The sequence below is a fragment of the Salvelinus fontinalis genome, chromosome 14 (genome assembly GCF_029448725.1).
Source record: "Salvelinus fontinalis isolate EN_2023a chromosome 14, ASM2944872v1, whole genome shotgun sequence".
NCBI classification, from domain to species: domain Eukaryota; kingdom Metazoa; phylum Chordata; class Actinopteri; order Salmoniformes; family Salmonidae; genus Salvelinus; species Salvelinus fontinalis.
The window spans coordinates 4,655,133-4,678,165 of record NC_074678.1 but is presented as its reverse complement, the minus strand read 5'-3'; the positions used below and the strand labels follow the sequence as shown (position 1 = coordinate 4,678,165).

At 43.0% G+C, this 23,033-nt stretch overlaps 1 protein-coding gene across 1 annotated transcript; it reads right to left on the bottom strand.

Moving 5' to 3' along the window:
* Positions 1-14,934: 14,934 nt before the first annotated feature.
* On the bottom strand, positions 14,935-16,847 carry si:dkey-51e6.1 (uncharacterized protein LOC558617 homolog). The gene is made up of 3 exons (XM_055943831.1): positions 16,603-16,847; positions 15,459-15,583; positions 14,935-15,338 (listed from the first exon to the last, which is right to left on the bottom strand). Exons 1-3 carry the CDS (start codon positions 16,817-16,819, stop codon positions 15,246-15,248), a joined length of 435 nt encoding a protein of 144 aa, XP_055799806.1. The 5' UTR covers positions 16,820-16,847; the 3' UTR covers positions 14,935-15,245.
* Between the last annotated feature and the right edge of the window lie 6,186 nt (positions 16,848-23,033).

The window sequence follows — 23,033 nt, the reverse complement described above, 5'->3', positions numbered from 1 at the left end:
AATATTTTTGGGAAAACTCTTCACAGTTGTAATCTATGGATGTCACCGAGTAGGCTGATACCCCATTTCATGGACCCTAGATCCATAGGCAAGGCTGTACATTTCAATGGGAATGTTCAATAGGCACAATTGGCTGACCACAGCTCAGCGTTCAACACCATAGTGCCCTCAAAGCTCATCACTAAGCTCAGGACCCTGGGACTAAACACCTTCCTCTGCAACTGTATTCTGGACTTCCTAGCGGGTCACCGCCAGGTGGTGAGGGAAGGCAACAACACATCCGCCACGCTGACCCTCAACACAGGGGCCCCACAGGGGTGTATGCTCAGTCCTATATGCCCTGTTCACCGACGACTGTGTGGCTAAGTTTGCCGACGACAAAAAGGTGGTAGGCCTGATAACCGATGACGATTGAGACAGCCTACAGGGAGGAGGTCAGAAACCTGGCAGTGTGGTTCCAGGACGACAACCTCTCCCTCAATGTCAGCTAGTCAAAGGAGCTAATCCGTGGACTACAGGAAACAGAGGGCCTAGTATGCCCCTATTCACGTCGACGGGGCTATAGTGGAGCGGGTCGAGAGCTTCAAGTTCCTCGGTGTCCACATCGCTAAGGATTTATCACGGTCCAAAACACACCAACACAGTCGGTGAAGAGGGCACGACAACGCCTCTTCCCCCTCAGGTGAACGAAAATATTTGTCCTGGGACCTCAGATCCTCAACAAGTTATACAGCTGCACCATTGAGAGCATCTTGACTGGCTGCATCACCGCTTGGTATGGCAACTGCTTGGCATGGCAACTGCTTGGTATGGCAACTGCTTGGCATGGCAACTGCTTGGCAAGGCGCTATAGAGGGTAGTGCGTACGGCCCAGTACATCACTGGGGCAGAGCTCCCTCCCATCCAGGACTTCTATACCATGTGGTGTCAGAGGAAGGCCCTAAAAATAGTCAAAGACTCAAGCCACCAAAATCATAGACTGTTTTCTCTGCTACCGCACGCCAAGTGGTTCCGATGCACCAAATCTGGAACCAACAGGACCCTGAACAGCTTCTAACCCCAAGCCATAAGACTGCTAAATAGTTAGTTAAATAGCTACCGGGACTATCTGCATTAACAGTTTTGCACTTGACTTTTTTGACTCATCACATCTGCTGCTGCTACTGTTTATCATCTGTCACTTTATTCCTAGTTATATGTACATACAGTATCTACCTCAATTACCTCGTACCCCTGCACTTCGACTAGGTGCTGGTACCCCTTGTATATAGCCAAGTTATTGTTACTCATTGTGTATTAATTATCACTTGTATTAATACGTGTTTTACTTTTCTATTATTTCTTTATTTGTTTTCTCTCTACATTGTTGGGAATGTAAGTCACTGTTTGTCCACACCTGTTGTTTACGAAGCATGTGACAAATCAAATTTGATTTCATAGTGAGGTGATTTCCCACAGTTAAAGTTTCTTAATATGAATATGAGCTACAACGCTAGTATTTGTGTAATCTATTCAGAATTGTTATCTGTGGGTGTCACTGAGTAGGCTGATGTAATTTTAACGTCTACTACAGCCATAGTGTGCTTTCAACAGATTTGTACTTTTTTGTGTCAAATTAACAAATTACTGTCTTTTGTATCCGTTTTAATCACTTTCAATGGGGGACTTTAACATTGAAGGCGAATCTAAAATTCAGCTAGTGTGGCTAATCGTTATTGTGGCTAGCTTCACACAGGTGGAAGCACCCGACGCTCAAAGTTTCGCGCGCGCATCTCTTTGTTTGGGTCGCCTCTTATTGGTCAAAGCCCAGTGAGTGAGTGATATGTATCAGAACCAATCATACAATAAAAATGTATTTACAGAACTGTTGCCTCTAGGGCACATATGTCAGAGTCAAGGCCCGCGGGCCACATCCGGCCCGCGAGAAGGTTTTTTACGGCCCCTGGGATGATCTTGATTTATTATTAGAACCGGCCCGCAGACCGCAGCAAGCCGGCAGCCCGCAGATCTTTTACACGCACCAATACTACATTTCCCACAATGCAACGGTGACGCACCGAGCAGTAGGCTGCTTCATTTCAATATTTATTGGCACAGCAGTCGTCAGCATCACAGTAAAATTAACTTTCAGATACCCATCAAAAATGGCAAAACGGAAGGTGGACACTGAGAACCGGGGGTTTCAAACAAGGTGGGAGTCGGAGTATATGTTCACGGAGGTAGCTGGAAAACCTGTGTGTCTTCTGTGTGGAGAAAGTGTGGCGGTACTGAACGAGTATAATCTGAGACGACATTATGAAACGAAACACGCGGACAAAAACAAGAATATGGACATGGAACAAAGGCTACAAAAGGCAGAGGAATTAAAACGAGGCCTCAAATCTCGACAGGCTCTGTTCAAAAAAGCCAAATCACAAGGCCAGGCTGCTGTCAAGGCCAGTTTTATTTTGGCAGAAGAGATCGCTAAATCAGCCCGGCCATTTACGGAGGGGGATTTCATCAAAAACTGCATGATTAAAGTTTGTGACGAAGTTTGCCCAGAAAAAAGGCAACTCTTTTTAAATGTGAGTCTGAGCAGAAACACCATTGCCGAGAGAGTAGACCAGTTGTCCATCAATCTAAAAGAGCAGCTTGTGAAAAAGGGAAAAGATTTCATTGCATATTCCTTGGCTGTGGATGAGAGCACCGACATTTCTGACATTGCCCAGTTGTCAATTTTCATCCGCGGAGTGGACTCCAGCCTAAGCGTGACAGAGGAGTTTTTGGCTTTACATCCTATGCATGGCACAACTACGGGGCATGATTTGTATGAAGAGGTGTCAAGATGTGTAAATGAGATGGAGCTGCCTTGGGAAAAACTCGTGGGTTTGACAACCGACGGAGCACCTGCGATGTGTGGACACAGGAGCGGACTGGTGGCGAAGATACGGGAAAAGATGCAAGAGGAAAACGCGACAGGTGAGCTGACAGCTTATCATTGTATCATACACCAGGAAGCGTTGTGCGGTAAAGCCTTGAAAATGGAGCATGTAATGAGCATCATCACGCGCACAGTTAACTTTATCAGAGCCAAAGGTTTGAATCACCGCCAGTTCAAGGCATTTCTGACGGAGTTAGAAACGGAGCATGGTGATTTGCCTTATCACACAGAGGTGCGATGGCTAAGCCAGGGAAAGGTGCTTCAAAGATGTTTCGAGCTTCGTGAGGAGATTTGTCTGTTCTTGGACAGCAAAGGGAAAGACACAACACAACTCCGAGACGAAATGTTTCTGTGTGAAATGGCTTTTCTGTGTGACATTACGAGTCATCTGAATGCAATGAACTTGCAGCTGCAGGGTCGGGATCATGTCATCTCTGATATGTACAGTACAGTGAAGGCATTTAAAACCAAACTGACTCTGTGGGAGACGCAGATGCGGAAAGAAAATTTGAGCCACTTTCCCAGCTGCCAGACCATGAAAGAGAAGCTCTCTACCAGTGCGTTCCCGAGCGCACAGTTGGCTGATAAAATAGGTATGCTTGCCGCTGACTTTCGACGCCGATTTGCTGACTTTGAAGCACAAAAAAGCAGGTTGGAACTGCTCGGTAACCCATTTGCTGTTGACGTGGAAAGCTCACCACCAAACCTCCAAATGGAGTTGATTGACCTCCAATGCAATGATGCACTGAGGGCAAAATATGCGGCAGTGGGTGCTGCGGAGTTCGCCCGTTTCCTCCCCGACACAATGCCCCAGCTGCGCATCCAGGCTGCTCAAACGTTGTCTATGTTTGGCAGCACATACCTGTGTGAACAACTGTTTTCTTTGATGAACCTGAACAAAACATCACACAGAAGTCGACTTACTGCTGAACACCTCCACTCAATTCTGAGGATTTCCTCAGCTCAGAGCCTTACCCCGAACATTGATGAACTTGTGGAAAAGATGGGACACCACCAAGTATCACCCTCAACCTCAAACAAGTGAACATTACTGTGCAATCACATATTTAGAGTTTTTACTCAGTTCAAGTTTAAAAGTTAAAGTTTAATATTTGTTTTCACTGCATGTTACTTCTCCTTAAACAAAGTGTTGTTTTTGATTAATAGATTTTTGCACTTTATTTTATTGTATTTCAATCCAATTATATTTAAAAAATATTTCAGTTGAGTGGATGATAGAAAATTGCTATTATTGTTTTTTTCTTTGAAGTAAATTTAGCCCACTTTTGCTAAAATAGAAAATATAGGCTACTGATGGTGCCTTGAATACCGGTTTCTTTCATTTAATGTTCATGTTATGGGGATTTTTATATAAAGGAAATTTGTCTTTTGTGTCTGTTGAAAATTAAAGATTACTGACAGAGCCATAAGAAAATATTGCTTTATTTATCTGATCATATTGGAATATATTTGTTAGGTTTTCAGTAGGTTCAATTAGGTTCACTAGACTATATGCGTCATTTAAATTTTTTTCAATGAACATTCGAACAGTCCGGCCCTCGGCTTGTAGCTAAATTTTTTATTTGGCCCTCCGTCCATTTGACTTTGACACCCCTGCTCTAGGGGTTGCCTCTTGAGCCAAAGGGGGTAGGTCCGTGGTGCTAGGCTAGGCTAGTGCTATCCCAAACCTTGGGATGCCCCTACCCCATTGAAGTTGACATTTTAAAATGGTTAAGGTTAGGAACCGGTTAGGTAAGGGTTGGAGATTAGGGTAGGGATGTCCCAAGGATTGGACAGAAAGGGTCACAATGCAATATCCACATTACATATTGCATTACTCCGTGGCGATGTTAGCATGTACATCTTGGTGGGGCAAAGAAACAAAAAAAAAATGTTTTGATGCATGTCACTACACAACACTAAACAATACATTTATTGCACTATAACTGTGACAAATGGTGCACACAAACTTTTAGGGCCTACATAAAGCTGTCCCAACAACAGTCCCAAAACCTTACCACTGCTACACCTGGCTATCAGCTGAGCCTTGTCTGGCAGCGAAACAGTTCATTCAGCCTCATTTACTGCCTTTATAAAAACATAGCTGATTTGGCTGACTTGCTTAAACAAATGTGGTTCTACTGACAATTGAGATGTACAAACTATGGAATAAGGGGACGACGAGCGGATAAGAGGCAATCCGTAATTTCGATTAAGACATTAATGAGCGAGCTAGAACGAACATAGTCAATATAACTATTTGTTTAGCACTTTTGAAATGTACAGCAACAGAATTCAGAACATGGGCCGTTCTTAAAGTATTTTCCCTGTACACCAAGTCAGAACCGTTGGATAAATAAAAGGTGCATATAAGCAGACAGTGAAAGCTCTTACAATATTCGATGATGACATTTCTCTAAAACAAGCTATAGGCTACATGTGCACCACCAAGTCAGAACAGTAGGCTAAGTTAGTAGGGGGAAAGGGACCAAATTATTAGGGTGAGGCACATGGGCTACTAACAACTTACTACACAAAATACACTTAGTATTATTTTTTTAGCTACAATATACATATCTCCCTGGCATATTATATCATTTATGCAGCAGCATTCAATACATTTTTGGACTCACCTTGTTGTGCTGTGCTCACTTGAACAGGAAGGTAGCGCGGCGGTCCTTCGTGGGCAAATTCTGCCATCAAACTTTGTCATCAAAGTCTGATATTCTCTGATAAGGATTGAAAAGGATTGGCCAGTAGAATGTTGACTTGATTCATGGTGATGAATACTAGCTTGCTAGCTAAGATGTTGAAAGTATGATGTTGACATGATCAGTCCAATCAAAGCTACGGTAGATATAACGTGATTTGACGTCATTTTATCTGTGGCCAATGACCTTGAGCCTTCTTGCATGGGCACTTCTAATGTAACTCTATGGCAACACCCAAGGGGCTTGACATTTTTAGCTCTCCCCGTAGATTTTGCGGTGACGTAGTGTTCCCATGAGTGACAGAACACTGAGCCAATCATGGCGTAACTAGAGAACATTATCAATCCCTACGCCGTATTTTCCGCTGGCTGCCCCGCCGCAACAGAAAGCACTGAGCTAGGCTGAAACACATGCACTTTGGAGCTGCCTTACTCAAGAAAGCTTTATTAACTCAATTATATATTTTTTATTTTACATTGTTTGCAAACTGATATGTGACACGTATTAATGCCAAAATAACATGCAAAACAGGAAACATCAAAATAATATATATACAGTACCAGTCAAAAGTTTAGACACACCTACTTTTTGCTGATAAATTAAAAATAAAAAAATACTGAAATATCACATTTACATAAGTATTCAGACATTTACGCTGTACTTTGTTGAAGCACCTTTGGCAGCGATTATAGTATTGAGTCTTCTTGGGTATGACGCTACAAGCTTGGCACACCTGTATCTGGGGTGTTTCTCCCATTCTTCTCTGCAGATCCTCTCAAGCTCTGTCAGCTTGAGGGGAGCGTTGCCGCACTCTCATGTTTCTCATGGTCTGAGAGTTTTTAGGTGCCTTTTGGTAAACTCCAAGCGGGCTGTCATGGGCCTTTTAAGGAGGAATGGCTTCCCTCTGATCACCCTACCATAAAGGCCTGATTGGTGGAGTGCTGCAGAGATGGTTGTTCTTCTGGAAGCTTCTCCCATCTCCACAGAGGAACTCTAAAGCTCTGTCAGAGTGACCATCGGGTTCTTGATCACCTCCCTGACCAAGACCCTTCGCCCCGATTACTCAAACTGGCCAGGTGGCCAGCTCTAGGAAGAGTCTTGGGGGTTCCATGCTACTTCCATTTAAGAGTGATGGAGGCCACTGTGTTCTTAGGGACCTTCAATCCTGCAGAGCTTTTTGGTACCCTTCTCCACATTTGTGCCTCGACACAATCCTGTCTCGGTGCTCTACGTACAATTCCTTCCAACTCATGGCTTGGTTTTTGCTCTGACATCCACTGTCAACTGTGGGACTTTATATAGACAGGTGTGTGCCTTCCCAAATCATGTCCAATCAATTGAATTTACCACAGGTGGACTCCAATCAAGTTGTAGAAACATCTCAAGGATGATCAATGTAAACATGATACATCTCATAGCAAAGGGTCTGAATACTTATGTAAATAAGATATTTTTTATTTTTTTATACATTTGGAAAAATGTCTAAAAAGCAGTGTTGTGCTTTGTCATTATGAGGAATAATGTGTAGATTGCTGATTATTTTGGTTTATTTTATCCATTTAGAATACAGCTGTAACATAACAAAATGTGGAAAAAGTCAAGGGGTCTGAATACTTTCCAAAGGCACTGTATTATACAGCACCAGTCAAAAGTTTGGACACACCTACTAGTTCAAGGGTTTCCGTCAACAAACATTGACCCCCATTAGCATTTTTTTAGAGGTTACTAGTGCCCATAAAAATCCCCTTCCCTCCTGTTTCTGTCCAAAGTTCCTTTCTCATGAAGGCAGCTTCCTGTGAACTGCACTTGTTGGCTGCTTTTCCTTCACTCTGCGGTCCAACTCATCCCAAACCATCTCAATTGGGTTGAGGTCGGGTGATTGTGGAGGCCAGGTTATCTGATGTAGCACTCCATCACAATCCTTCTTGGTCAAATAGCCCTTACACAGCCTGGAGGTGTATTGGGTCATTGTCCTGTTGAAAAACAAATGATAGTCCCACTAAGCACAAACCAGATGTGATGGCGTATCGCTGCAGAATGTTGTGGTAGCCATGCTGGTTAAGTGTGCCTGGAATTCTAAATAAATCACAGAGAGTGTCACCAGCAAAGTACCACCACACCATAACACCTCCTCCTCCATGCTTCACGGTGGGAACCACACTTGTGGAGATCATCTGTTCACCTACTCTGCGTCTCACAAAGATACGACGGTTGGAACCAAAAATCTACAATTTAGACTCATCAGACCAAAGGACAGATTTCCACAGGTCTAATGTCCATTGCTTGTGTTTTTTTGGCCCAAGCAAGTCTCTTCTTATTATTAATGGTGTCCTTTAGTAATGGTTTCTTTGCAGCAATTCGACCATGAAGGCCTGATTCATGCAGTCTCCTCTAAACAGTTGATGTTGAGATGTGTCTGTTACTTGAACTCTTTGAAGCATTTGTTTGGGCTGCAATTTCTGAGGCTGAACATATCCTCTGCAGCAGAGGTAACTCTGGTCTTCCTTTCCTGTGGCGGTCCTCATGAGACCCAGTTCCATCATAGCGCATGATGGTTTTTGCGACTGCACTTGAAGAAACTTTAAAAGTTTTAAAAGTTCTTTCCGTATTGACCGACCTTCATGTCTTAAAGTAATAATGGACAGTCGTTTTTCTTTGCCTATTTGAGCTGTTCTTAACATAATATGGACTTGGTCTTTTATCAAATAGGGCTATCTTCTGTATACCACCCCTACCTTGTCACAACACAACTGATTGGCTCAAACGCATTAAGGTAGGAAAGAAATTCCACAAATTAACAAGGCACACCTGTTAATTGAAATACATTCCAGGTGACTACCTCATGAAGCTGGTTGAGAGAATGAAAAGACTGTGCAAAGCTGTCATCAAGGAAATGGGTGGCTACTTTGAAGAATCTCAATCTAAAATATATTTTGATTTGTTTAACACTTTTTTGGTTACTACAGATTCTATATGATTTATTTCATAGTTTTGATGTCTTCACTATTATTCTACAATGGAGAAAATAGTCAAAATAAAGAAAAAACCTTAAATGAGTAGGTGTGCCCAAACATTTGACTGGTGCTGTCATGTGGGGCTCAAAACAGGTAGGGTTCTGCCCCAACTGCCCTGAATGATGGGTCGGCATTACTACTAACCTAACATAGCAGGCGTAAAAGAAAACGCCTGAGCAGAGTTCCCACATCTGGTTTTCACATTACTACATACAGTGCTTGACTTAGGCAGGAGCTCACCGGAGCAGAGTGCCGGGAACCTCAAATGTTCTACGGTCTGAGCTCCTGTTCCTATTATAGAATATTAGCTCAGAAGTTTTGTGGAGCTCCTGTACCTAAATATAAACAGTAACAGCACCCAGAATGAGTACTGGCACCTTTTTCAGTCCCGAGTCAAGCACTGACTACAAAGCATTGCAATACATAAAAGCTATTTCCAGAATGTAGATTACATTTCTGTGCCCTCAATGAAGTGACAAATAAAGTATATTTTATATCTAATCTTCCCGAAAGTGAGTGGAAGAGTGAGGCTATGAGTACTCTAGGGATGGGGGAGAGAACAATAGAAGGAATTCCATTGAAGATATAATTGTCTCTGTTTTTACATGGGCAGTGTTTCCAGTAAGCAGGTAAGTAATGTCCTCAATTAGCAAAGAAAAAGAGGGGGAAGCACAGACAGACATCAATCATTAAATCCTAAAATATTTCCATACAATATACTTTTCAAAGATATTTCCAAGGTCATATTCAGCACGATGTCTTCAATTGTCGTCTTGCATTTCCAAGTCATAATGACATGTTTTAGCTGTTGATGGCTGAGTGGGATGCACTGATTTTCATGATTTGATTCGATGTTTTATGAAGTGTAATGACTTCATGTAGGTCTAGTTGTTCTGATGATAACATCTGGCAGTAAGATAAACCGCCTCCCTGTGGCTTTTCCTTTGTTCCAGTAAATCTGAGGTGTTTAGTGCAGGAAGGGACTAGAACTTCTTGTTTAGGAAACGGGAGTCAATTAACGTACACACTCCTTTCCTAAAGATTTGAAAGGCACTTTGTAACGGCAGTCTAGCTCTTCCTCCTCCTCGGACGAGGAGAGGCGAGAAGGATCGGAGGACCAATGTGCAGCGTGGTAAGTTTCCATGATTTAATAACACGAAAACAAAACACTATACAAAATAACAAACAAACTAACCGTCACAGTCCCGTGTGGCACAAACACTGACACAGGAAACAACCACCCACAAAATCCCAACACAAAACAAGCCACCTATATATGATTCTCAATCAGGGACAACAATTGACAGCTGCCTCTGATTGAGAACCATATTAGGCTGAACACAGAAACAGACAAACTAGACACACAACATAGAATGCCCACCCAGCTCACGTCCTGACCAACACTAAAACAAGCACAACACATGAGAACTCTGGTCAGGACGTGATACACTTAAGGGCCTTGTTAATATAATAAAAGTATTACAATGATCCTATGGCTTCCACAGTAGTTAGCTAGGCCTGTTGGTCATTCAAAATCTATAATTTGTCTTCAGTGCTTAATGTATTGTTATGCCCAACCCCCCCCCCCCCCCCCAATTATTTTTGAACAAGAGTGTTTAAATGATTTATCCATCTTTTTCTATTCTATTCTATTTTATTATTTCCTGTTACAAGACCTTCGGGATTGCCGTGTGTGACTAAAAACAAGACATTTTGGTGACAAGACATGATACATGTGTTATGTTCTAGTCTGAGGAAGAGAGAGAGAATGGAAACGTGGCCTCTGACTCAGCAGGGACCTTGTTCTTGGGACTCAATATGGGTCCTGGAGGGCCTATTGACAACAAACAGCAGAAAATACATTTCCATTTATTCACAATATTGCGAGCTGTATCCCATACTATCCCGTTGCATTTCCCTTTTGATTTAAAATATATATACAGTACATTCGGAAAGTATTCAGACCCCTTGACTTTTTCCACATTTTGTTACATTACAGCCTTTTCCTAAAATTGATTAAATTGTTTTTTTTTCTCATTAATCTACGTACAATACCCCATAATGACAAAGGGAAAACAGGTTTCTGAATTTTTTTACAAATTAAAAACAGAATTACCTTATTTACATAAGTATTCAGACCCTTTGCTATGAGACTTGAAATTGAGCTCAGGTTTCTACAACTTGATTGGAGTCCACCTGTGGTAAATTCAATTGATTGGACAGGATTTGGAAAGGCACACACCTCTCTATATAAGGTCCCATAGATGACAGAGCTTGTCAGAGCAAAAACCAAGCCATGAGGTCGAAGGAATTGTCAGTAGAGCACCGAGACAGGATTGTGTTGAGGCACAGATCTGGGGAAGGGTACCAAAACATTTCTGCAGCATTGAATGTACCCAAGAACACAGTGGCCTCCTCCATTCTTAAATGGAAGAAGCTTGGAACCACCAAGACTCTTCCTAGAGCTGGCCGCCCGGCCAAACTGAGCAATCAGGGGTGAAGGGCCTTGGTCAGGGAGGTGACCAAGAACTCGATGGTCACTCTGAAAGAGTTCCATGGTTCCTCTGTGGAGATGGGAGAACCTTCCAGAAGGAAAACCATCTCTGCAGCACTCCACCAATCAGGCCTTTATGGTAGTGGCTAGACAGAAGCCACTTGTTTATTTATTTTACCTTTATTTAACTAGGTAAGTCAGTTAAGAACAAATTCTTATTTTCAATTACGGCCTAGGAACAGTGGGTTAACTGCCTTGTTCAGGGCAGAACGACAGATTTTTACCTTGTCAGCTCGGGGATTCAATCTTGCAACCTTTCGGTTACTAGTCCAATGCTCTAACCACTAGGCTACCTGCCGCCCCACTTATCAGTAAAAGGCACATGACAGCCTGCTTAGAGTTTGCCAAAAGGCACCTAAAGACTCTCAGACCATGAGAAACAAGATTCTCTGGTATGATGAAACCAAACTCTTTGGCCTGAATGCCAAGCGTCACGTCTGAAGGAAACCTGGCACCATCCCTATTGTGAAGCATGGTGGTGGCAGCATCATGCTGTGGGGATGTTTTTCAGCGGCATGGACTGGGACAATAGTCAGGCTTGAGGGAAAGATGAACGGCGCGAAGTACAGAGAGATCCTTGATGAAAATGTGCTCCAGAGCGCTCAGGACCTCAGACTGGGGCGAAGGTTCACCTTCCAACAGGACAACGACCCTAAGAACACAGCCAAGAGCCCGGACTTGAACCCAATAAAACATTTCTGGAGAGACCTGAAAATAGCTGTGCAGAGATGCTCCTGATCCAACCTGATAGATCTTGAGAGGATTTGCAGAGAAGAATGGGAGAAACTCCCCAAATACAGGTGTGCCAAGCTTCTAGCACCATACCCAAAAAGACTCAAGGTTGTACAGTCGTGGCCAAAAGTTTTGAGAATGACACAAATATTAATTTTCACAAAGTCTGCTGCCTCAGTTTATATGATGGCAATTTGCATATACTCCAGAATGATATGAAGAGTGATCAGATGAATTGTAATTAATTGAAAAGTCCCTCTTTGCCATGCAGATGAACTGAATTTTTTTTATTTTTATAATTTCCACTGCATTTCAGCCCTGCCACAAAAGGACCAGCTGACATCATGTCAGTGATTCTCTCGTTAACACAGGTGTGAGTGTTGACGAGGACAAGGCTGGAGATCAGTCTGTCATGTTGATTGAGTTTGAATACAAGACTGGAATGCTTCAAAGGGAGGGTGGTGCTTGGAGTCATTGTTCTTCCTCTGTCAAACACGGTTACCTGCTGAGGACTGGGGTAAAGTCATTTTCTCTGATGAATCCCCTTTCGATTGTTTGGAGCATCCGGAAAAAAGCTTGTCCGGAGAAGACAAGGTGAGCGCTACCATCAGTCCTGTGTCATGCCAACAGTAAAGCATCCAGAGACCGTTCATCCATGAATAAAAATTGGTACCAACACATCCTCCGAGAACAACTTCTCCCAACCATCCAGGAACAGTTTGGTGACGAACAAAGCCTTTTCCAGCATGATGGAGCACCTTGCCATAAGGCAAAAGTGATAACTAAGTGGCTCGGGGAACAAAACATCAATATTTTCCGTCCATGGCCAGGAAACTCCCCAGACCGTAATCCCATTGAGAACTTGTGGTCAATCCTCAAGAGGCGGGTGGACAAACAAAAACCCACAAATTCTGACAAACTCCAAGCATTGATTATGCAAAAATGGGCTGCCATCAGTCAGGATGTGGCCCAGAAGTTAATTGACAGCATGCCAGGGCGGATTGCAGAGGTCTTGAAAAAGAAGGGTCAACACTGCAAATATTGACTCTTTGCATCAACTTAATGTAATTGTCAATAAAAGCCTTTGACACTTATGAAATGCTTGTCATTATACTTCAGTATTCCATAGTAACATCTGACAAAAATATCTAAAGACACTGAAGCAGCAGACTTTGTGGAAATTCATATTTGTGTCATTCTCAAAACCTTTGGCCATGACTGTAGACACTGCCAAATGTGCTTCAACAAAGTACTGAGTAAAGGGTCTGAATTACTTATGTAAATGTGATATTTCAAGTTTGTATTTTTTATCAATATGCCAAAATGTCTAAAAACCTGTTTTTGCTTCTTTGTCATTATGGGGTATTGTGTGTAGCTTGATGAGGGGGGGAAACAATTGAATCCACTTTGGAATAAGGATGTAACATAATGTGGAAAAAGTCAAGGGGTCTGAATACTTTCCTAATGCACTGTAGGAGAAAAGTGATTAAGTAGTGCAAACTACTGACTAACACAGACAAAACACACATAAAAGACATAAACAATCCATTATGAGTGTTAAACCACCAGATTTCATTAAATAATACATTTTATACACCTGATAACACCATCACATTGGCTGTACTGTATAAAACGTATCATTTAATGAAAGCTCTCCCACTTTCCCCAGACAGTCATTCATAGAACTATGACTAAACCATAAGATGGAAAAAAAAATATTGTTTTATTGTAATAATACTGTAAAACATGGAACCTTTGTTTCAATTGCTTTTGACTCATCTTTTTATGGTCATATGACAACCCCCCTTTTGTTATGAAATCTTGCCCTTCCAAAAAGAGAAATCGAACATGACTGAACCCTGCTCGGTGCCAACCAACCTGTCACCTCCCTTTTAGCGGATAATAGAAAGGGATTGGTTGTTATCAGTTCACAGGAAGCTGCCTTCACGAGAAGGTAACTTTGGACAGAAACAGGAGGGAAGTGGATTTTTATGGGCACTGGTAACCTCTAAAAAATGCTGTGAGTTTCTGTTGAAGTCTGCTAATGGAGGTCAATGTTTGTTTAAGGGACGCACCTCTCCGTGTGTTTCCATCTTCCAATCCATACCTCTAGTTAGGGATGAGGAATTCTGGTCCCGGAGGGCAGAATAATTCAAATGGTTTGTGCTAAACCACCTGACTTACTGCAACTAATAGTAGCTCATAGCTGAATGGAATAAATACATTGAGTTTAATGAATATAAATTATTCTAAGCTAGGCAGGCATTGTTCTTAACAAGAGTGAGAATGTCCACTGCTAAAGGCCCGCTGTTGAAGATACTGGTGTGATTCAAAGCCGGAAACCCCTTAGGCCTGTCCTTACATAACTCTTGTCCTAGATGACGGTATTCAGAATAAATAGTGGAAACTGGAAAGCCCTGGACTGTGATTTCAGAGCACATGAACATCACACAGAGACAGGTACAGTACAATGCATTCAGAAAGTATTCACTCTTTTTTGCAAATGTATAATTTTTTATATACATAAGTATTCAGACACTTTGCTATGAGACTCGAAATTGAGCTCAGGTGAACCATGTTTCCATTGATCATCCTTGAGATGTTTCTACAACATTGGATGAGGGGGAAAAAAACAATTTAATCAATTTTAGAATAAGGCTGTAATGTGGTCTGAACACTTTCTGAATATGCTATATTGTTCTGGAACAAGACTGGCTGTTGGACAGGATCTGAGTAACAGTCCTTCGCCTCTATTTAGGGTTCCCCAAACTAACACTCTCCCTGAGGCCAACAGGATATGTTTTTGTGCTCCCATATCACACATAAACTTCCTGTATGGACTTTACGCTTGGCTCGCAGCCTCTAAAACCATTATGACTGATGTTCCTGATAATTTTTTGGAGAAGGCCTACTTTACTTTCATTTCAACTCTGCGCTGGTTGCAGATACACACTACTATGCATCATCAAACATGTTCAAAACTGGTACAAAATAAAGTGCAACTGAAAAAAAACGTGTTACTTTAATGATTTTGAATCATTGCAGTGACATCTGTGTTGTTTTGTTAACAGGGGCGTATAGCCATATGGCAGATATTAGCAGACATACACAAAGAGGGAGTTTCCCTCTATTCTTTACCAGAACCAGGTGATCTATTCTTTATCATCAGACCAGGTGATCTATTCTTTATCATCGGACCAGGTGATCTATTCTTTATCATCGGACCAGGTGACCTATTCTTTATCATCGGACCAGGTGACCTATTCTTTATCATCGGACCAGGTGACCTATTCTTTATCATCGGACCAGGTGACCTATTCTTTATCATCGGACCAGGTGATCTCGTAGTCTTTGAAGACACTCTTCAGCTTCTCCACAGACACTGAATGATCTGCTTTGCCATAGCCCTGAAATAGATGTGGGGGGGGGGGGGGGGGGTTAGAAAATGTTTTCCTCTCCTCAGTTTGGTGACCATTCCCCTCTGGGGAGAAGGCCCTTACTGGCACATTGAACTGAAATGCACTTACGGTTGATTCTCCAAAAACACGCAGTTTTTTGTCTTTACTGTTGTGCTCAATCTTCCCTCCTCCAAGACAGTTGCACTCCAGTCCCAAAGCCGTTATTGGTGGGGTGACCTTCTCAAATATATGATCTGAAAATCAGTCAAAGTGATGGGATGTATGAAGTCCAAGGCATACAATGTTACAGTTACAACCTAGAGTGATTTTTGCACAATTAGTCACCTCATGCAGGCCTAGGGTCCATCTATGTTTGTATCCAGGGCAGGCCCTGGGCATAAGCGGTCATTTAAGGCCCGACCAAAAAATTACTTACATATATTTTCTTATGTTAGTCACTGACAGTCACTCAATAAGCCCATGTCAGCTAACATTTTCTTCATTGGTAATTTAGTCTAGCCAGGTATCTAAACTAGTAGTAATCATGGCCGAATTGCTGACCAGGCATGAAGGGCACATGCCCTGACCTCCACGGGGCCCCTATTGATTTCATCAGTCACTTTCAATGAGATATCATATTAATATGGCATTAGACAAGGCAAAAAGTGTAGAATTTCAGGAAATGTGCTTTAAAACTGCAACAATTTCACTACACCCCATGGCAAAATGTGTAGAATTTCAGGACATGTGCTTTAAAGCTGCAAAAATTTCTCTACGCCCCATGGCGAAATGTGTAAAATTGCAGGAATTTAACTTTAAAACTTAAATGTATTCTCTCCGAAGAAATCTTTAGTGCGGGGGCACTAAAATGTTTTGTCGGAGAGGTGGGGGGCCACCCAACCAAATCTCACTTAGGGCCCCCAAAAGGCTAGGGCCGGCTCTGTTTGTATATGTAATACATCAACTCATATGTGGCCATCTTTAGGCATAAGCATGTTGACAATGCTCCAACATTCTGTATTTGGTTGCCTGCAGTTGCGGACAGTAGCCTATATAGCGCAATGGCACATTCAATAGCTACTATGTTATTGACTTTCATGCCCTCGGTTTACTAGCAAATGGCGTTAGATCTCATAGTAACAATTTATAACAAGGTCGGCTACATTTTGCCACTGGTAGAAATGTAGTACAGCAGGATTGGTGTACGTGGGCAATGGGCGCCTCAAAGCAATGCTGTCTGACCACAGGCACGAAAGAGACAAGGCAAACTTACTGTGATACTGCCCAGCACTCTTTGTGCCTCTCACTATATCTTTGTATTCAGTTCCATCTTTTACTTTTATCCTCACTAAAATATACTTAAATGTTCCCTCTGGATCGACTTCAGCGTCGGGGACTTTACCCAAAGCGTCTGCCATTGCGACTGTGAAAATACGCACTGTACACGGGACGCACAACCTTGTAACTGCTCTGCCTACGACACACACCATTCCTGCAGCACAGTGCTCATGAAACGACTGCCTTATTCGGGTTTGGGGCGTGTTCTATCATTTAAAGAGAGCGTTTGAGTAGTATGCTAAGTACATCTGACCATATCCATTTCTTTCCTTGCAATCATTCAGTATGGCTCGAATAAATGCTTGGTAGAATAGTATCTGCCTACGTAGCCCACGATGCACTCTTAAGGAGCCTACCGTTAATCCTTAAAGTTCAATAACCTTATGTTATTTTAAGAGGTAGACTGGCTCTGGCAGCCAAAACAGTCAAATACTCCATTGAAACGTGAATCGATTCTCAATTGCGATACGATTCTAGAATCGTAAAGCCTTTTACTTTAATATCACATCAAAATAATGCAAAATATACACTTACTGTACACAGTTTTAACCAGCTTCATCACTGTTGCAGCCAACTTAATTTTTCAGTGACACACAGGTGTTCAGAGCATGCTAATTACCACCGGTGGTCAATCCTTTTCCAAAGCGTCTGGTCTATACCTTAACATTAAATAAATGTGAACTCATAGCTGTCAAAGATTGTGTGACACCTTCATATTATGGTATTCCAGTAAAAGAAGAACTTACATATTTAGGCATAACCATTACAAAGGATCAGAAGTCTAGAGGCTTACTAAATTTTAACACTCTTATTAAAAATACCCAGAAGAAGCTAAATCAATGGCTACAGAGGGACTTATCTTTAAAAGGTGGAGTCCTAATAACCAAGGCTGAAGGTATCTCTAGACTAACATATGGTGCTCTATCTTTAGATCTTGACAGTAAAATAAGCAAGGAGATAGACCAGATGCTTTTCAACTTTCTGTGGAGAAACCGTACCCATTACATTAGGAAAACTATTGTAATGAAAACTTATGAGAATGGTGGACTGAATTTTCTGGACTTTACTACTTTAAATAATACTTTTAAGATCAATTGGATAAAACAATTCCTAAGAAGACCCACTTCTATCTGGAATTTTATTCCTCATCATGTCTTCTCTACTTTTGGTGGCCTTAACTTCATGTTGTTTTGCAATTACAATATTGACAAAATTCCAGTGGAACTTTCTGTTTTTCATCGGCAGGTTTTCTTGTCATGGTCCTTAATTTATAATCATAATTTTTCTCCACACAGATATTATATATGGAATAATTGGGATATATTGTATAAAAATACTTCTTTGTTTTTAGAATATTGGTTCCGAAATAAAATCTTATTGGTGAGCCAACTGGTAAATGCAGAGGGTCTTTTACTTAGTTATAAGGAATTCTTATCACTTTACAAGGTCCCTGTAACACCTAAAGATTTTGCAATTGTTTTAGACGCCATTCCCTCAGGTGTTGCTCTGTTATTCAGGAACGTGTCAAGACCTGACCCTCAGAGCCTACCTTCTATTGACCCTGTTGACTCATCAGTAGGAAAGATTTGTTTCTCTTTTGGTCCATTCAACAACAGAACGATACAAACCTTGTTTCAGCAGGATGTTGTATCTATACCTTATGTCATGCCTTATTGGAATGGATTTATTGATAATATCTGTTGGGAAAAAGTTTGGATGTTGCCACACACATAACTACTTGTTAACAAAATTAAGGAAGTTGTCACGTTCCTGACCTGTTTTCTGTTGTTTTTGTATGTGTTTAGTTGGTCAGGGCGTGAGTTGGGGTGGGCATTCTATGTTATGTGTTTCTTTGTTGGGTTAAATGTGTTGCCTGATATGGTTCTCAATTAGAGGCAGGTGTTTGACGTTTCCTCTGATTGAGAACCATATTAAGGTAGGCTGTTCTCACTGTTTGTTTGTGAGTGATTGTTCCTGTGTGTAACGGTCCTGACCTGTTTTATGTTGTTTTTGTATGTGTTTATGGTCAGGGCGTGTGTTTTGGGTGGGCAGTCTATGTTATCTGTTTCTATGTTGGTTTTGGTTGCCTGGTATGGCTCTTAATTAGAGGCAGGTGTTTTGCGTTTTCCTCTAATTAAGAGTCATATTTAGGTAGGGTGTTCTCACTGTTTGTTTGTGGGTGATTGTCTTCCGTATCTGTGTTATGTCTTGCACCATACGGGACTGTTCGGTTGTTCGTTTCGTTTCGATGTAGTCTGTTCCTGTCCGTGAGTTTACGTTTAGTTATGTAAGTTTATGTTCAGGTTTCGTCAACGTCGTTTTCTTGTTTTGTAAATTTGAAAGTGTTTTGTTTCGTGTTGCCATCGGTTTAAATAAAAGATGGCTTATTTCCCGAATGCTGCATTTTGGTCTGATGATCCTTCTCTCCTCTCCTCGTCCGAGGATGAGGAGAACGACAGCCCTTACACTGTGTCTGTGTCTACCACACGGGACTGTTTCGTTTGTTCGTTCGTTTGGCTAGTCTTTCCTGTTCGTGCGTTCTTCGTGTCTATGTAAGTTCTCAAGTTCAGGTCTGTCTACGTCGTTTTGTTGTTTTGTATTCTATTCAAGTGTATTTCGTGTTAGTGTTCGTCTTGTTAAATAAATTCTTTATGTCTGCATACCTCGCTGCGTGTTGGTTCGATCCATGCTCCTCCTCATCCGAGGAGGAGGAATATGACGAACTTTACAGAATCCTGTGCCAGCTCAGCGCACCAGCTCCCCTGTGGCAGCCCCATGCACCAGCTCTCCTGTGCCAGCCCGGTACCACCAGTTCCGGCACCACGCACCAAGCCTCCTGTGCGTCTCCAGAACCCTGTACGCACTGTTCCTTCTCCCCGCACTCGCCCTGAGGTGTGTGCCCTCAGCCCGGTACCACCAGTGCCGGTACCACGCACCAGGCCTATAGTGCGCTTTGAGAATTCAGTGTGCCCTGTTCCTGCTCCCCGCACTAGCCTTGAGGTGCGTGTCTCCAGTCCGGGACCACCAGTTCCGGCACCACGCACCAGGCCTACTGTGCGCCTCAGCAGGTCAGAGTCGGCCGTCTGCCCAACGCCGCCTGCACTGCTCGTTTGCCCAGCGCCGTCTGAGCCATCCGTCTGCCTAGCGCCGTCTGAGCCGCCCGTCTGCCCAGCGCCATCTGAGCCGCCCGTCTGCCCAGCGCCATCTGAGCCGCCCGTCTGCCCAGCGCCATCTGAGCCGTCCGTCTGCCCAGCGCCATCTGAGCCGTCCCTCTGCCCAGCGCCATCTGAGCCGTCCCTCTGCCCAGCGCCATCTGAGCCGTCCGTCTGCCCAGCGCCATCTGAGCCGTCCGTCTGCCCAGCGCCATCTGAGCCGTCCGTCTGCCCAGCGCCATCTGAGCCGTCCGTCTGCCCAGCGCCATCTGAGCCGTCCGTCTGCCACGAGCCATCTGAGCCGTCCGTCTGCCCAGCGCCATCTGAGCCGCCAGCCAGTCGGGAGCTGCCAGAGCCGCCAGCCAGTCGGGAGCTGCCAGAGCCGCCAGCCAGTCGGGAGCTGCCAGAGCCGCCAGCCAGTCGGGAGCTGCCAGAGCCGCCAGCCAGTCGGGAGCCGCCAGCCAGTCGGAAGCCGCCAGCCAGTCGGGAGCCGCCAGCCAGTCGGGAGCCGCCCTCCAGTCATGAGCCGCCCTCCAGTCATGAGCCGCCCTCCAGTCATGAGCCGCCCTCCAGTCATGAGCCGCCCTCCAGTCATGAGCCGCCCTCCAGTCATGAGCCGCCCTCCAGTCATGAGCCGCCCTCCAGTCCGGAGCTGCATCTAGTCCGAAGCCACCATTCAGTCCAGAGCTGTCTCTCTGTCCGGAGCTGCACTTCTGTCCGGAGCTGCCCCTCTGTCCGGAGCTGCCCCTCTGTCCGGAGTTGCCCCTCTGTCCTGAGCTACCCCTCTGTCCTGAGCTACCCCTCTGTCCTAAACTACCTCTCTGTGCTGAGCTACCTCTCTGTCCTGCCCTGAGTGTCAGAGCTCTTAACAAAACTCCCCTGTACAGAATGACTTATGTGTAATGAAATGGACCAGAGAGTTATGACCAACGACTAGTGCCTACCCGGATTACTACTATACCTAATATTAATCATGCCTAAAAATCTAATTTGGGGGATATTAGTATTGGCCTCAGCAGCGTAACAGATAGCACTACACCTGTACACAGATTTCAGTCAAATTAAAAGGAAGAGCGTTCATGAATAAGAATATATTTTAGGAAGGTCAGTATTAATGGAACAGGTCAAATAAGAGGAAACCGTCACTTTGGAGGCCAAGTGCTCAGATAACTGGTAGGAAGTGGCTCACAACTGGATATGGCCACAATATGAATCCAAGAGAGACAGGAGGTCTGTTACTATGTGAAAACAATCCACACCCTCTCCACAGCAAACACGCACACATCTCTCTCTCTCTCTCTCTCTCTCTCTCTCTCTCTCTCTCTCTCTCTCTCTCTCTCTCTCTCTCTCCCTCTCCCTCTCCCTCTCCCTCTCCCTCTCCCTCTCCCTCTCAGGTCAGTGGGATGTGGGGTTTCCCTACCTCAGGATGTAGAGAGCAGAGCCAGAATCTGTCTCAACACAGTTCTAAATACAGTATGCCTGTTTCTTTTCCCAGAAACCATGGAGCGTCCGATGTCTCCGGCACGCAAGCTATTGTCCATTAATTGAAATGATAGGTAACACCTGAACAAACATGCATGTACTGTATTAACTCAGATTGACAGTAATCAGTGGCGATTTTAGCATGTAAATCTTGGTCGAGCAAACTCACAACACAATACTAAACAATACGTTAATTGTACTATAACGGTGACAAACGGTGCCCACAAAGGCCTACATTAAGTTGTCCCAACATCTTTCCACTGCTACACCTGGCTATCAGCGGAGCCTTGTCTGGCAGCGAAACAGTTCATTCAGCCTCATTTGCTGTCTTTAAAAAAACATAGCTGATATGGCTAACTTGCTTAAACAAATGTGGTTTCTACTGACAATTGAGATGTACAAACTATGGTATAAGGGGACGACGAGCAGATAAGAGGCAATCCGTAATTTCAATTAAGACATGAAAAAGCGAGCTAGGACAGACGTAGTCAATATAACTACAGGTATTTGTTCAGCACTTTTGAAATGTACAGCGACAGAATTCAGAACACAGGCCGTTCTTACAGTATTCTCCCTGTACATCAAATCAGAACCGTTGGATAAATAAAGGGGGCATATGAAAGCTCTTACAATATGCGATGATGACATTTCTCTAAAACAAGCTATAGGCTACATGTGCACCACCAAGTCAGAACAGTAGGCTAAGTTAGTAGGGGGAAAGGGACCACATTATTAGAGTGAGGCACATGGGCTACTAACAGCTTACTACACATCATACAGTTAGTATTACTTAGCTACAGCATACATATCTCCCTGGAATATTATATCATTTATCAGTAGTGGTAAAAGTACCCAATTTTCATAAAAGTAAAGATACCTTAGTAGAAAATTACTCAAGTAAAAGTCACCCAGTAAAATACAACTTGAATAAAACTATTTGGTTTTAAATATACTTAAGTATCAAAACTAAAAGTACAAATAATTTCAATTGCTCATATTAAGCAAACCAGACAGCATCATTTTAATGTTTAAAAAAAATGTACAGATAGCCAGGGCCACGCTACAACACTCAGACATCATTTATAAACTGACCATGTGTGTTCTGAGCAGGGATGTTCTCTTGATAAGTGTGTGAATTGGACAATTTTCCAGTCCTGCTAAGCATTGGTTGTTAGGGAAAATTTATGGAGTACAAGGTACATTATTTTCTTTAGAAATGTAGTGAAGTCAAAGTAAAAGTTGTCTAAAATATAAATAGTAAAGTACAAATACCCCCAAAAGCTACTTAAGTAGTACTTTAAAGTATTTTTTATTAAGTACACCACAGTAATTTATGCAGGAGCATACAAGACATTTTTGGACTCACCTTGTTGTGCTGTGCTCACTTGAACAGGAAGGTGGCCCGGCAGTCCTTCGTGGGCACATTTTGTCATCAAACTTTGTATTCAATGTCTGGCATTCTCTGGATTTATGGTGCTTTCAAGGTTGAATCATGACGTCAGTGATCTTCAGGTCGGAACTCTAGAAAGAGGCTTGAGTTCCCGACTTGGAATTCTGAGTTGGATTACCATTCAAAACATATTTTCCCAGTCGGAGCTCGTTTTTTAGTTCCCAGTTGTGTTGAACTCACTGAAGTCTGAGATTTCCCAGTTCCGAGTTTCCAGTTGTTTTGAATGCAGCAGAAGTCACGATGGATTGACAGCATGGCCAATGGATTCAAACTTTTCTGGCC